The sequence below is a fragment of the Serinus canaria genome, chromosome 11 (assembly GCF_022539315.1).
Source record: "Serinus canaria isolate serCan28SL12 chromosome 11, serCan2020, whole genome shotgun sequence".
NCBI lineage: Eukaryota > Metazoa > Chordata > Aves > Passeriformes > Fringillidae > Serinus > Serinus canaria.
The window spans coordinates 2,113,828-2,126,581 of NC_066325.1; the positions used below are offsets into that span (position 1 = coordinate 2,113,828).

The following is a 12,754-nucleotide window of genomic DNA, read 5'->3' on the forward strand; positions in this document are numbered from 1 at the left end:
TAAATGAAAGGGTTCCTGGGTTATTCTTCCAAGTGCCTTTGACATTGCAGTTGCAGCAGGAAGGAAAAGGATGTCCTTGTTTGATGGAATCAAGTTGGGTGTGTGTAGGAGAGGGAGAGAGTGGCCTGAAGTGTGGCTGGAGCTAGGACTGGGCAGTCTGATGGGAGGAGTTGTATCCTTCTGATGTTTCCTGACACTGTGTGAGTGTCTGGTGTTGAACACCTCGTGCTCCATCTCGTCCCTGTCCCACTGCTCAGGCTCTCTTCACCTTCCTGCAGATGCCCTCATGGAGCTCTTGGCTCTCCAGCTGCACCAGGGTTTGCCAAGAGGAGCAGGGCAGTACAAAATGTATTTCCTCCCAACTCTGATGTGTGCTGAGTGTTATTTAGAGCAGTCAGATTCTTGGGCAGTTGTTCCTCGTGTACCACCTTGTGTATGAGAGATGCTGCCTGCCCATCACATGGAATGGGACATGAATGTTGCATTTCTCAGCTAATCTCAGGTAGGATTAGGCAGATTTGTTTGTTGTTGTACTAAATAAAAAACTAGGGACCTGTATCTGTTGACTTAGTAAACTATTAAAATAAATGGGAAGTTCTGCAATAAATTATGGTGCATGGAAAAAAGTTTTATTGATTTAATTTTGAAATTATTTTTAAAGGATAATATTAGAAAATGTGATTAAATCCCCTTGAGCTCTGCAGTAATAACCTTTCAGTGTTAACTGTGCAAGACTTGCACTGGGGATTAAGCAGACTCTTAAGTTTGACAGCCTACAACGAAAGAATTAACAAGAAAATATCCCAGTGTTGAGTTTTGCAGCAGGATGACCCTGGCTTCTCACAGCCTTTCAAACTCAGTGCAGCTCTCTCCCTTTGGATCTTGGGTGTTGCTGACAGTGTGTGCCCAGAAATGTGAACTGGGACACTGCAGGAGTTAAATTTTCAAACCTTCTCATTGTTCTCTGATGTATAACTTTTTTTTTTTTCCCCTTCACAGGAAATGACCTAGAGGCCTTACAAATACATTTGTGCATTTTTGTTCTGAGTCTGCAATTGAGGGCAAACGCAGTCTGGAAGCACCACTTCTGAAAGTTACAACGGAAACAACTACCTCAACAAACAGGGAAAGGGGAAGAAGGCTTGCAATAACAAACACTCTAGTTTTTAATAGCTTATACTTGCAAAGTCTTCTGTAAACAGTCCAGATTTTTTTCCCCCCTCCAATATTAAGAAGAGACACTACAAGTGAACTGAGTTGGCAGACTGGATCTGTCAAGACATTTGAAGATATTTGATCTGCTGACATAAGGATTTGCTTTTTCAAGGAAAGAGCCTCTGCACTGCTTTTATAATCGCTGTTGATCGGTGGTTTTCTCCACTTTTCCTGATGCTACTAATGGGAGAATTGTATTAAGGTATTGCTTCTCAAACTGTTACTTGCATTGACAAAATTAACTTTTGTAGATGCAAGGGCAAGGGACGACGTTGCGCTCGTGAATAACTTGTAGGAGATCACTTCTGTGCTCCAGCTGGCTCTTCTGCCTGCGGAGGGCACAGAGCATTGCTGAGATACTTGGGCTTGCTTTTTGGGTAGAGTTTATAACTGCAGCAGGGCTGCACCCAACATTGAAAGCACGGAGTCAGCAGATCCGCCGCCGTTGCCACTGCTGATACAGATTATACAGACGCTTGCCTTTCTGAAATGCCTTTTGTGAAACCTCTGTACACAGTCCTGCGCCGTTACTGTACATAGATACCCGAGGAAGGAACTTGACAAGTGATTGTTAATTGGAGAACTCTCTGGACGAGCACTCACTTATGTATTGCTGCAGTGCACAAGAAAGCAAAATGGACTATAAGCGGCGCTTTTTGCTTGGCGGGTCCAAGCAGAAGGTGCAGCAACACCAGCAGTACCAAATGCCCGAGCTGGGCAGGACCCTGAGCGCCCCGCTGGCGTCCCCCAGCACCCCCCTGGTGTCCCCGGCTGCTGCGGGCGGCTGCTCCCACCCCGCCTCCCACACCACTCCCATTGCCGACATCCAGCAGGGAATCTCCAAGTACCTGGATGCGCTCAACGTCTTCTGCCGAACGAGCACTTTCCTCACGGACCTTTTCAGCAGCGTGTTCAGGAACTCGCACTACTCCAAGGCAGCTATGCAACTGAAAGACGTGCAGGAACATGTCATGGAAGCGGCCAGTCGACTCACAGCAGCAATAAAACCAGAAATAGCAAAAATGCTGATGGAGCTGAGCGCGGGAGCTGCGAACTTCAAAGATCAAAAGGAGTTCAGCCTCCAAGACATTGAGGTGGGTTACCTTGGAGGATACTGTTCTGCACCTGAATTTGTATCATCGTGCCTTCTTAACTGGATTTCTCTTCAAAACCCCTTCTGTACCAAAAGTTTTCTCTACCTTGCTGTGTGTTTGTGGGTAATGCTGGTGGAAAAAGAAACTCTTCATTTCTTACATACTGAGAAAGTACTAAGTCATTTGTGAGATCTGACCTCCATCTATGTTAAATTAGGTATTTAGTAGGTATTTCTGTAGAAGACCCAGCTAGGCAAAAGTTTTAAACCATTTTCTAGTTTGTTAGCTAACATTTCTCAAACTGTTATGCCATCAGATTCTGAATCAGTCTACACTTCCTCAGAATGGATAATACAAGGAGAAACCTGAGCACATGGGAGTAGCATATTGTCATCAGTGTTTCAGTAAAACTACATATTCATTGACTAAAGAGTGATTTTACCACTCTTTAGAACATTTTTGTCTTTTTGAGCTGTTGTGAGAGGAAAATAACACACTGTGAGATGAGTGCTGTAAAAATCTGTCATGACTTTGCTACCATGTTCACATGCTGGCAGTGAGCACCCAAAAGTCAGGATTCAGAGAGGATCCCCAGCTTCCTGCTGTGCCTGCCTGGGAAGGTCTGGGTATTTCTCCTCCAGTAAATGTGTTACCTAGCAGGCAGTGTCAAGGGATAGTCACAGATAAATCCCTGCAGTTTTAAGTAGCTCCTTTGTTTTGACGTATTTCTTCACTTTGCAGCAATCTGCAGAGTTATTCCTTCAGAACTATATCCTGAATGGAAAACCTACTTCAAGTTCTCTTGGTTTTGATTCAGGTTTCAGGTAGCTTTGTAAGAGTGAATGTTTGTGCCTGTCAGGCATTATCTGCCTTCTCTAACTGCACCACTTCCAGATGCAGTCCTTAGGGAAGGTGCAATTTGTCAGTCACTGCTCTCCCTGCAGTTGTGTACTGCAGTTCTCAGTGTTGTATACTTGGTGTAGAATGAAGATAGGCTGTATATTTGCTAAAAGTGTCTTCTGTAGGCTGATATTTTTAAAGACAATCCAATAAATAACATCACTCTTTAAAGCTATAGCAATGTATATAAAAAAGAGTGAGTTTATGTAATTATCGCTCTTAAAATATATGTGCTGAAAGGCTTTCTGAATTAAAAAAGCAAAAACATATGAAGCACTAGATGTCTTCTAGGGATTTTTGTGGGCTTGGAAACGCTGTCCTTCCAAGTGTTGGAGCTGCTTTTGTCCCATGGGCAGGCAGAGGTGCTGCTGGCTCTGCCCTGTGCTGTGCAGGGAGGGTTTGCTCAGCAGGAGGACAGAGCAGTGTTTGTGTCAGGTGGGTGCACGTCCTGCCAGCCTAAAGGCAGAGAAACTTGCTTTGGTCCCAGCTTTACCTGGCCAGGCCCAGCCCTGTTCTGGGCTCTGTGTGCACCTGCAGTGCCCCCTCCCCTGCCCAGCAGCTCCCTGGTGGGACCAAGGGTGTGGAGAGTGGCAGCAGAGCAGCTGCTCCTGGGCCTTTCTGCTGCACCTCTTGGGCTGCCCAGCACTTCTCATCACACTTTTCTGCTGTCTTTTATTAACTAAAACTGCATCTTGCACGTGGCTTTGAAAAAAGCCAATATGTGAGATTTATGGGCACTCCTGTATAATGAGAGAAGGGTTGTGCTTGCTTTGGCTTTAGCAGCAGCAGGATGGAGGGGTTTGACAGTGACTCCCGTGGCTGTTCTGTGGGTAATCAGGGCTGTGGATGAGGGAATCTGCAGGCACAGGGGTTGGGTGGTTGTGCCCACTGTAGAAATGCACCTTGGCAGAGGCCAGTGCAGCAACATGTTTGTTTGTAGGTGACTTGAAAGCACAGGATACAAATATGCTGGGAGACCTGCTGAACTAAAAATAATCTTGGCCAAATGAGTTTTGCAGTTGGGATGGAATTCAGAGGGGAAAGAGGAATGTTGCAATATTTAAATGGACTATTTCAGCCTCAGGAGTGGAGCCCACTAGGCAGCAGTTCTGGAAAGCAGTCCTAGGGCTCGTGGGAGTCAGGTGCTGGGGAAGAGCCAGTGTTGTGCAGTTGGAAATGATAAATCACTGCTGCTGTTGTGCAAAGAGACATTTACCACGTGTTTAACACACCCCTAACCTGCAAGAGCCATGAACTGAGCACTGAACTCTTCACTGGTTATTAAGGCCTTGAACACAGCAGTGCAGGTGCACCTGGAGAAACAGGGAGCCAAAGGAGTGGAGCAGGAGTAGTCAGATATCCAGGAGATAGCACCTAGAGCACAGATTGAAAAGATGGACTCTGCAGAAGAGGAGGCTGAGAAGGAAAATCAAAATTGCTCAGGTATGTGAGAAGTTGCCAGAACATGTCAGTGTCTGTTCTTCATGTCCATGTAAGGTGGAGCAAGGAACTTAAATTTCAGAGGGAAAGATTCACATTAGATGCTGTGGAAATCCTTTGTAATGCCAGTGGAGCACTGATGTGGATTGCTACAAAGGGTAGGGAGCAGAGCTGACAGAACAGGTTAAACCTGCCTCTGGCAAAACTGACCTAGGTGAAATTTCTCCTTGCCAGGGACAGAAGGGTGATCTGGTGAGATCCTCTCCCACTGTGCTCTTCTGGGATTTGAAAACTCAGCTATTGATGCTGAAATTCCAATTCTAAAAGTGGTTTGCTTTTTTTTCCCCTGGTGGATGGAGAAGTTAACATTTCATAAAACTGCCAGCAGGATTAAAAAAACTCACAATGTAAGCAGAAAAACATAAAGAGCCTGCCTGACTTCATCAGAGTTTACTGAGCAGGGAAGTGATGGGGGAAGAGTGGGAGGCAGTTGAATTGTTCCCTGGAAAATACCAGGAGGGGAGGACAGGTGTGTCTGAGGTTGCTTTGCCAGCTTCTCTAGTGGGTGCCTGAAAGAGCTCACAGCTCTGAGAGCTGGGAGGGGGTGAAAGCCCCGAGGGGCAGCTCCTCAGCAGGAGCCAAGGAAAGGCTCTGCCGGAGCTCTTGTTTGAGGGATGCACAAAAACAGGGGAGGTGAGGGAAACTGGGGGGTGCAGTGGGGCAGAACCCCAAATTCATGAGAAGGACATGAGAATGGGTCTGTGTGTGTGTGAGCCCAGCTAAGAAAATGCAGTTTTCCTAAACCTGCCTTCACACAAGCTGCAGTTTTTGGGTGGAATGAGAAGTCCAAGCAGCTCAGGTTTGGCTTTAGGAATGGAGCAGAGAGCTGTGGCTTTTCTCAGGTGCCACAAGTCTTTATCTCCTGTAGTGGGCTCTGCCCCCAGGGAGGGCAATAGCAGGAGAGCTGAAGTTTTGGTGAACAAAACTGACTTGAATTTGGACTGAACACTGCTGTGCACCCTGGACTGTATCACCATAGAATGAGCTTTTTAATTTATTTATTGTTGCTTAGAACAAAGCTTGCTAGTTCAGAACTGTCTGCCAGCTGTGTGAGAAGGGGACTTCTCTTGATCAAAGTGTGGTGGCAGATGGAGTTTCCCAAGGTTTCTTAATTTCAGAAATGCAAATGCTAATTTTTGTTTTCTTCTTTTTCTCTTCCCCTTTCAAATACCTTTGAATTCTCGGGTATTCTGTGCCTGTATGGGTGAGGAACAGCTTGGAAATCAGGGTAAAAATGAGAGGGTATTTTCCATATCTGTTTGTCAGCTGGGGGAATGCAGTAACTCTACTTCTGTTAATAAAAACATTAAAGCAAATCCATAGGGAGGAGTAAAACTGGTAAAAGTAAGTCTATTTCTCCATCTCTTGTGAAGTTTTGCAGAAGCCTCAGTACTGCAAAATAGAAAGAATTACTTTCAGTTACCCAGAGCTTGTGTATTGTCTTAGAAGTGGTAGTAATGAGAGGAATATCCATGTTGCCTTCCTGTACGAAAGGGAAGCATGGATGGGCACCAGGTGTATTCTTGGGCTCTGTTTTATATTAAATGCAGATAATTTTTGGCTTTTATGTGTAAAAAAATAGCCTGAGATTTTTTGAACAAGAATCTTGTGGAGCAAAAATAGCTGAGTAAATACTAAATGTAAGCTTTCCTTAGCAAACATTGTAAAGCCAATTTGAACCATGTTTTAAAATGATTCTTTCCTGGGATTTTCAGGGATTGGCTCCAGACTCTTCTGTGTTGAGGAACTGTTGGTAGCAAAACAATATTTTGTCTTACATTTTAATTGCTGCTTTTTATTTTTAAAATGCTTCACAGTTAATTGTTTTTCTGCTAAATGATGGTGACCACTTCAGTAGCTGTCAAGATCAGATTCTCATGAGTGGCTTTTAGGGTCACTGCTGGAAGAAATGAGTCTGTTGGGTTTCCCAAGTCTTGCAGCTTCTGCTGGAATCTAGTTCAGCCTGCAGGTGATTCCAGCCCATGGGCAGGACTGAGCCTTCCCTTGGAGGTGCTCTGTTCATGAGATCACTCTTTGGATCTGCTGAATCACATTCTGTAAAAATGAATAATATTCTGTAGTAGTAATGAATAATATTCTGCCCACTTCTGGTAATGCACAGGAAGGTTCTTGGCTCATAATGGGGCACACCAGTTCAGTGGCAGCCAGGCTGTGCCACCAAGGACACTTAGGGAAACCCCTGAATAATTCTGTTGTGGTGTTTGGCTTTTTGAGAATTCTTGTTTAAGGAAATAGCCAAAAAAAGGGGAAAAAATAAGAAAGTTTTCCTGCATAAAGTGGCATTTGGAGAGCTGCAAGCCAGTATCAGGTGTGGGGTTCTGACACCTGCTGTTTGCTGCTTCATCACTGGTAGTGTTTTCTTCTAAGGAATGTGTTGTACAGGATTTTCTTGCCAGGCAATTTGTATGGCACCCCTGTTTGCAATAAAACTGGCAATTCTGTGTCCACTTTGTCCAGTGCAATATTCCAAAGTTGACTGTGTGCCCCCATTAGGGGGATAAAGTGGGACAGAGCAACTTAACCCCTCATCTCACCTGGTGCTGCCATTGGTAGGGAACCAAAACTCCCATTGCTTCCAAGGGCCTGAGCAGGAGCAGAGAGATTCCTTCAGGTGGGGCTCTGCTGAGACAAAAGCTGACAAAAGCTGTCCTGCCTGGCACAGGTCAGGGAAGTCAAGGTGCTGGAGCTGTGCTCTGGGGACAAAGTTTGGAAAGTGAAGTTCTCTTGATGCAGTAGAAATGAATCTGAGAGATGAAGGAAACATCACCACTGCCAAGGATCTCAGTGGTTGGCACCTGAGGTGATTCCAGTTCAGCTTGGATTCCTGCACAGTTTGGAGGGTGTGTGTTTGTCTGAAGGAGGACACTCACTCGCTCTTGCATGGCAAAGTAGGGCAGGTAAACTTCAGAAAGAGCTGGTGGTGTCTGAGCAGTGGAAAGCTGCATCCGTGTGCTGAGGCTGTTCAGGGCTGTGCAGAGCTGCCCTGGCTGCTCTCACAGGGGCAGTGCCCAGCCCTGGTGGGGCTGGGAGGGCAGTGACCTTCCTTCCCCATGGATAAGGCAAAGTTGGGGCTCTTTGGTGGAAAATCTGACCAAGTGAGCTCTTTAAAGCTTTAAAATGAATTTGGCATCTACCATCCATCCAAAGGGAATGTTTCACAATGCAAAACTCCTCCACCACTTGGATAGTGAAGCAGTTTAAATGATCCTTACCCATTTTGGAGGAAGGCTGAAATGGATTTTTTTCAAACAAAATAAAAGTTGAGTAAAGCAGATGTTACTAGTTATCCTCACTGTTTAACATTGTAAGTTATAAGTAGGAATGTTTTGTGCTGCCACTTAAAACCTAAATAATTTGTTTATTTTGAGCATTATTCCCAGGCTGGGGAAGCTTCAACCTTTGTACCTTAAATATTCTTTGAAATTTAATCAGCTTGAAATTCCTAATGAGTGCTAGTTTCATCTTCCCCTGAGAACTGCATTCTTCCTACACAGAAATAATTCAGATCACCAGTTGCCTCTTCCTGCACTTTTCTTATAAATCTTTCTAATCTTGTAGACAGGAAAGTTGGAGTTTTCTTCATTTTATCATTTGATGACTGTTGTTTTTAATAAGCAAGCTCCACTTTCAGAGGTCAGTCAAAGTACCAAAAATGTTTAATTTTATGCCTTGTACAAAGAAGGGAAGTGATTGAACCAGAATGGAATGTCAGAAGGAGTCTGGATGCAGTGGGAAGAGCATTGCCACCCCTGGTTCTTCTGAAGTAGATAGTAAATGCATCTAACTGCTGGTGGCACTGGAGAGCCCTGCCAGGAAGATACATTGTGTCTGAATAGTTTTATTGCAGAAGAATGTAGCTGAAAATAAGGCAGATGATTTAATGGCTCCAAGGCACCATGGCTTTGTACATTATCTGTGTATTTTATGAATTATTCCTAAAATGGAATTCAAGTGGAGTCTTTTTAAATAAATCAAAGTCAAATACATATATTAAAGGCTATGTGTGCTAAACTCCATAAAAGAAACACTTTGAATAGCTTTGAAATACTTTTTACAGTGATGTGGAGAATCCTCCTTTCTCTGCAGCTCCCTGGTTCTACACTTAGCAGCTTTTCCCTGCCCAGGGAGCAGGGCCTGGGGCAGATGGAGCAGCTCCTGCTGGAGCCCTGGCTCTGCAGGGGGTCCCTGGGGGTCCCTGGGTGCTGCCACTGCTGTTCTTGCCCCAAGTCCTCTGGCACAGCAGCTCTGCTGTGCTGGTGGTGCCCAAGGTGGCATGGTGCCCTGGGCACAGTGGATGGGGGTGGCATCTCCTGCCTCAGCCCAGGGAGCCCCTGCTGCCTGCCCTGCCCTCCTGGGAGCATGGCCGGAGCCAGGGCAGTGCCCAAAGGCAGTTCTGTGCCACTGTGCCCCTTGGGCATTTCAGCTTTGGGCACTGTGTGTGGGGTCATGGGGCCAAAGGCTGCTGATGGCACTGCCTGCCCAGTACCACTGCCTGGGGGGGAACTGCTGGCCAGCTCCTGCATTTTATGGGAATGTTTTGAAATTATTCTTGTTTTGTTGTTGCTGTTTTGGGTTTTTTTCAGAAATTCAGCCAGGGCTTTGTGCAGGTGGGTTTGGTGTTGACTTGGTCCTTGTGATAATATGCTATTCCCATTTTTGTGCTAGATTTTGCCGAGTAACTGAGCAAGCTTTTCATTCCTCAAGTAGTCAGAACTTGAGTATAGAATTAAAAATTACTCAGGATTATTCTGGTGTCCCCTTCATTTATAGAATGAATGCTACTTACTTAAATATTATTTTAAGTAAATGGTTAAATATCATACCTTTCTTCTGATCTGAAGCATTATTTTAATTTAAAAAATCAGGGTTTAACATAGTTCTTTTCCCCAAACACCAAACAAAAAGGAAGAAGGGAAACTTCCATGAGCTCTTTTTTGTGTTTGAAGTTGGTTTGTTTGTCTCCCACAGGTGCTTGGGCGATGTTTCTTGACAGTGATGCAGGTCCACTTCCAGTTCCTGTCCCAAGCTTTGCAGAAGGTCCAGCCAGTGGCACACTCCTGCTTTGCTGAAGCTGTAGCTCAGGAGAGGAAGAACCTTAGTGGGACTGGAGCCTCAAATATAAACCCCACAAATGAGCTGGAAGATGCAATAAGATCATGGAGAGGAGCAGCAGAGGTATGGAGGGCTTGCTGTAAGCACAGCAGGTTTAGTGAAACCTAAAGTCAGCCTGGCTGTCCTAACAGAGGGAAAAATACCTGATTTTAAAGACAGGCTGCATTTGGAGGGGGGAACGTGGCTCAGTTGGTTTCAGACAATAAAACTCATTTTGCTCATGTGATGACTGCACTGTCTTTGCCCTGTGTAAAGTTTTCTTTGTTGGACATAAGGAGCACACACACAGTGCAAACAGATTTTTGTTATCAAATAGGGCAGACTGAGAGAATTAAAAATTAAAACCTCAAGTCTTTGTGAAAACAGAGCAAAATCTTGATGAAAAATAATCTAGATAATGTCTGTTTCTCTCAAATCTTGAGCACAAATTCTATACTTGAAAATCTTTGTATAATTTTTAACATTTTTGTCTTCACTGCTGTTAAGCTTGATCCATCCATTGTTGGAATGTGAGTCATGTTACAGAAATGTGCTTTCACAAACACCTCTCCTCTGCAGAATCCTTACCTTGCCAGCCAAAACCAGAACTTTATGAAGATTCAGTTTTATGAGGTTTTCTGCTTTCCCTGGCACTACTGAAGCCTGGAGAGTGACAGCTCAGAATGGCCTCACACCCAGAGTGTGTGTTTTCCCTAAATCCACATGACTGGAGCATGTGCTTGTGCAGTCTCACTTGGCCCTCATGGCTTGTTACTCATCCTGAGCAGAAATCCTGTCGAGGTTTCCATTTCTCACTAACATCTGCAAGGAAAGCAAATGAATTACATGGATGCAGAAGCATTATTTGTATTTTTACTGCAGCATAAATTTATTTCACTGGATAAAATAGGGATTTGGGAGTGCTTTAGGTGTATTACAGATAATTGTAACAGGTGTAATCCTGGTATTGCTGTACTTCTTTGGCATAAAAATTGTTAATTTTATGTGTAATGTACTTAGCTTCTTAAAACTACTACAGTTTCTAGAAATGCCCTGCAATTACTATCAAATTTATTAAACTGAGGTTAAAATTAAACCTGGCTTCACAGAATCAAGGGCCTTAACTTTATTTTTTACCTTTTGAGCAACCCACTACGCCTATTTCAGGTTTTCAGAAATACATAACCTGTATTTCAAAATAGTTTTGTACAAGTATTTTACTAATCAAGCTCTGTATTAAACATACATGGCAAGGAGAGAGATAAAATACAGATTCTCCATAGTTCCAAAATAACAATAGAAGACACTTCTCAAGTTTTGACTGACTGAAATGATTGATTTGGAGTATTTGTGTAGGGTATCAGGATAGCATAAGAAAAATATGTGGCTTCTAAATAAATAAAATCTCTCATAATTAGGTAGACTAATATAAATAATTTTGATAGAAGGGGATTTGAAATACTGAAATCTTTGCCAGTTTTTTCCTTTGGAGTGGAAGGCAATGCATTGTTTTCCTATAAAATCAGCCTCCCTAGCAGGAGATCACTGCTGCTTCAGAGAGAAGTTAAAGGTGAAACTTTGTCAGTGGCTCAAAACTGGTTTTGCTCCCTAAGGTTTACCTTGGGAAATGCAGTCATTCTGTCTGTCAGGTGAGCCCCTGTCTGTCCACTGGCTGTAGTACCAGAAGCCCCCAGTTTGGACATCCTGCTTTGGAGTGAGGCACCTTCCTAGACTGGAACATAACCCAGATCTATTTGCTTTACCCTGCTCAGTGGTGTAGGATTTTACAGCTAAAAGCAGACATTTGGTTTATTTCTTGTTTTTCACAATGATACTACACAAAGCTATTTTCTTGCTGTGTTGTGCTGATTTTAGCATTGTGTGGCACTTCTCAAATTGCACCACAGTGATCACCCGCAACTTTATGAATTGTATCATCCTGTGAACACAGGAGTGTTTGTACACATGATTTAACATATTTTCTGTTTGTGTTGGAGTTACAAGTCTGTCCTCAGGTAACCACAGCCATGGTGTGGGCTGTGTAACAGGATCCTGGTCCTGACAGGGAGCTGAAATAGTAACAGCAAACAATGCTGAGCCCAAGTGCTTGCCCACACCCGTGTGCTGTACAGGTTACATCAGTTCTGCTTCCAAAGAGGCACTAGAAGTTAAGTAAGTTATAATAAAGTCTCCTCCAGGTCCTTTCCCCCAGGTGCTGCTTCTCATCTCCTGTAGAAGGTTTTAAAGTCTGTGGGCTCTTTTTGTTATTTTTTGAAATTTAATTAAGCATGACCTGGTTTAATGCTGACCCTCCTGACCCTGGGTTTTTATTTTACATTCCAGGCCACATCTCGACTGCGAGAAAGAGGCTGTGATGGATGTTTGGCAGGAATTGAAGTTCAGCAGCTTTTCTGCTCACAGAGTGTGGCCATCCCTGAACATCAGCTCAAAGAGCTAAACATGAAAATTGACAGTGCTTTGCAGGTGGTTTTTCAAGTCTGCTGCTTTCATGTGCATGTAGTAGAGTCAGTGGGTCAAGGGGTGGAATAGGGAAGGAGTGTGCTCCTGCAGAATTGTGTACCACAGACAGCTCAGAGGCATTTGGGAATTGCAGCTTTGGAGTGGGACATGATAAATGTGTGTGTGCCATGGAACTGAGTGGGGTAAATCCTGGTACCAGTGCCTGGCTGTACCCAGCCACAGTGACTGTGTGCTTGCTTCCTTGCTGATACACCTGTGCTATCTCAACTTTCTCTTTCATGTCAGGCTTACAAGGTGGCTCTGGAGAGCTTGGGTCACTGTGAATATGCAATGAAGGCTGGCTTCCACTTGAACCCAAAAGCAATTGAAGCAAGTCTTCAGGTAGGATCTGCTAAACCTGCTCTCTTTCATCCCTCCTCACCTTGAAAAGGGTATGTCAAGTACACAAACAT

The 12,754-nt window shown here is 44.2% G+C and overlaps 1 protein-coding gene across 4 annotated transcripts in view; it reads left to right on the forward strand.

Moving 5' to 3' along the window:
* The window catches only part of GARRE1 (granule associated Rac and RHOG effector 1), a 58,087-nt gene that overhangs the window by 26,682 nt on the left and 18,651 nt on the right, over window positions 1-12,754 (forward strand). For 3 of the 4 annotated variants that reach the window (XM_030227517.2, XM_030227518.2, XM_009095960.4), the window contains exons 2-5: window positions 1,000-2,309; window positions 9,699-9,905; window positions 12,165-12,305; window positions 12,588-12,683. In XM_030227517.2, the coding sequence (XP_030083377.2) occupies window positions 1,821-2,309; window positions 9,699-9,905; window positions 12,165-12,305; window positions 12,588-12,683 (933 nt within the window). In that variant the 5' untranslated portion in view covers window positions 1,000-1,820. Of the gene's footprint in view, window positions 1-999; window positions 2,310-4,276; window positions 4,653-9,698; window positions 9,906-12,164; window positions 12,306-12,587; window positions 12,684-12,754 lie in introns of those variants that run through there. The other variant, XM_018920766.3, reaches the window with a different exon arrangement.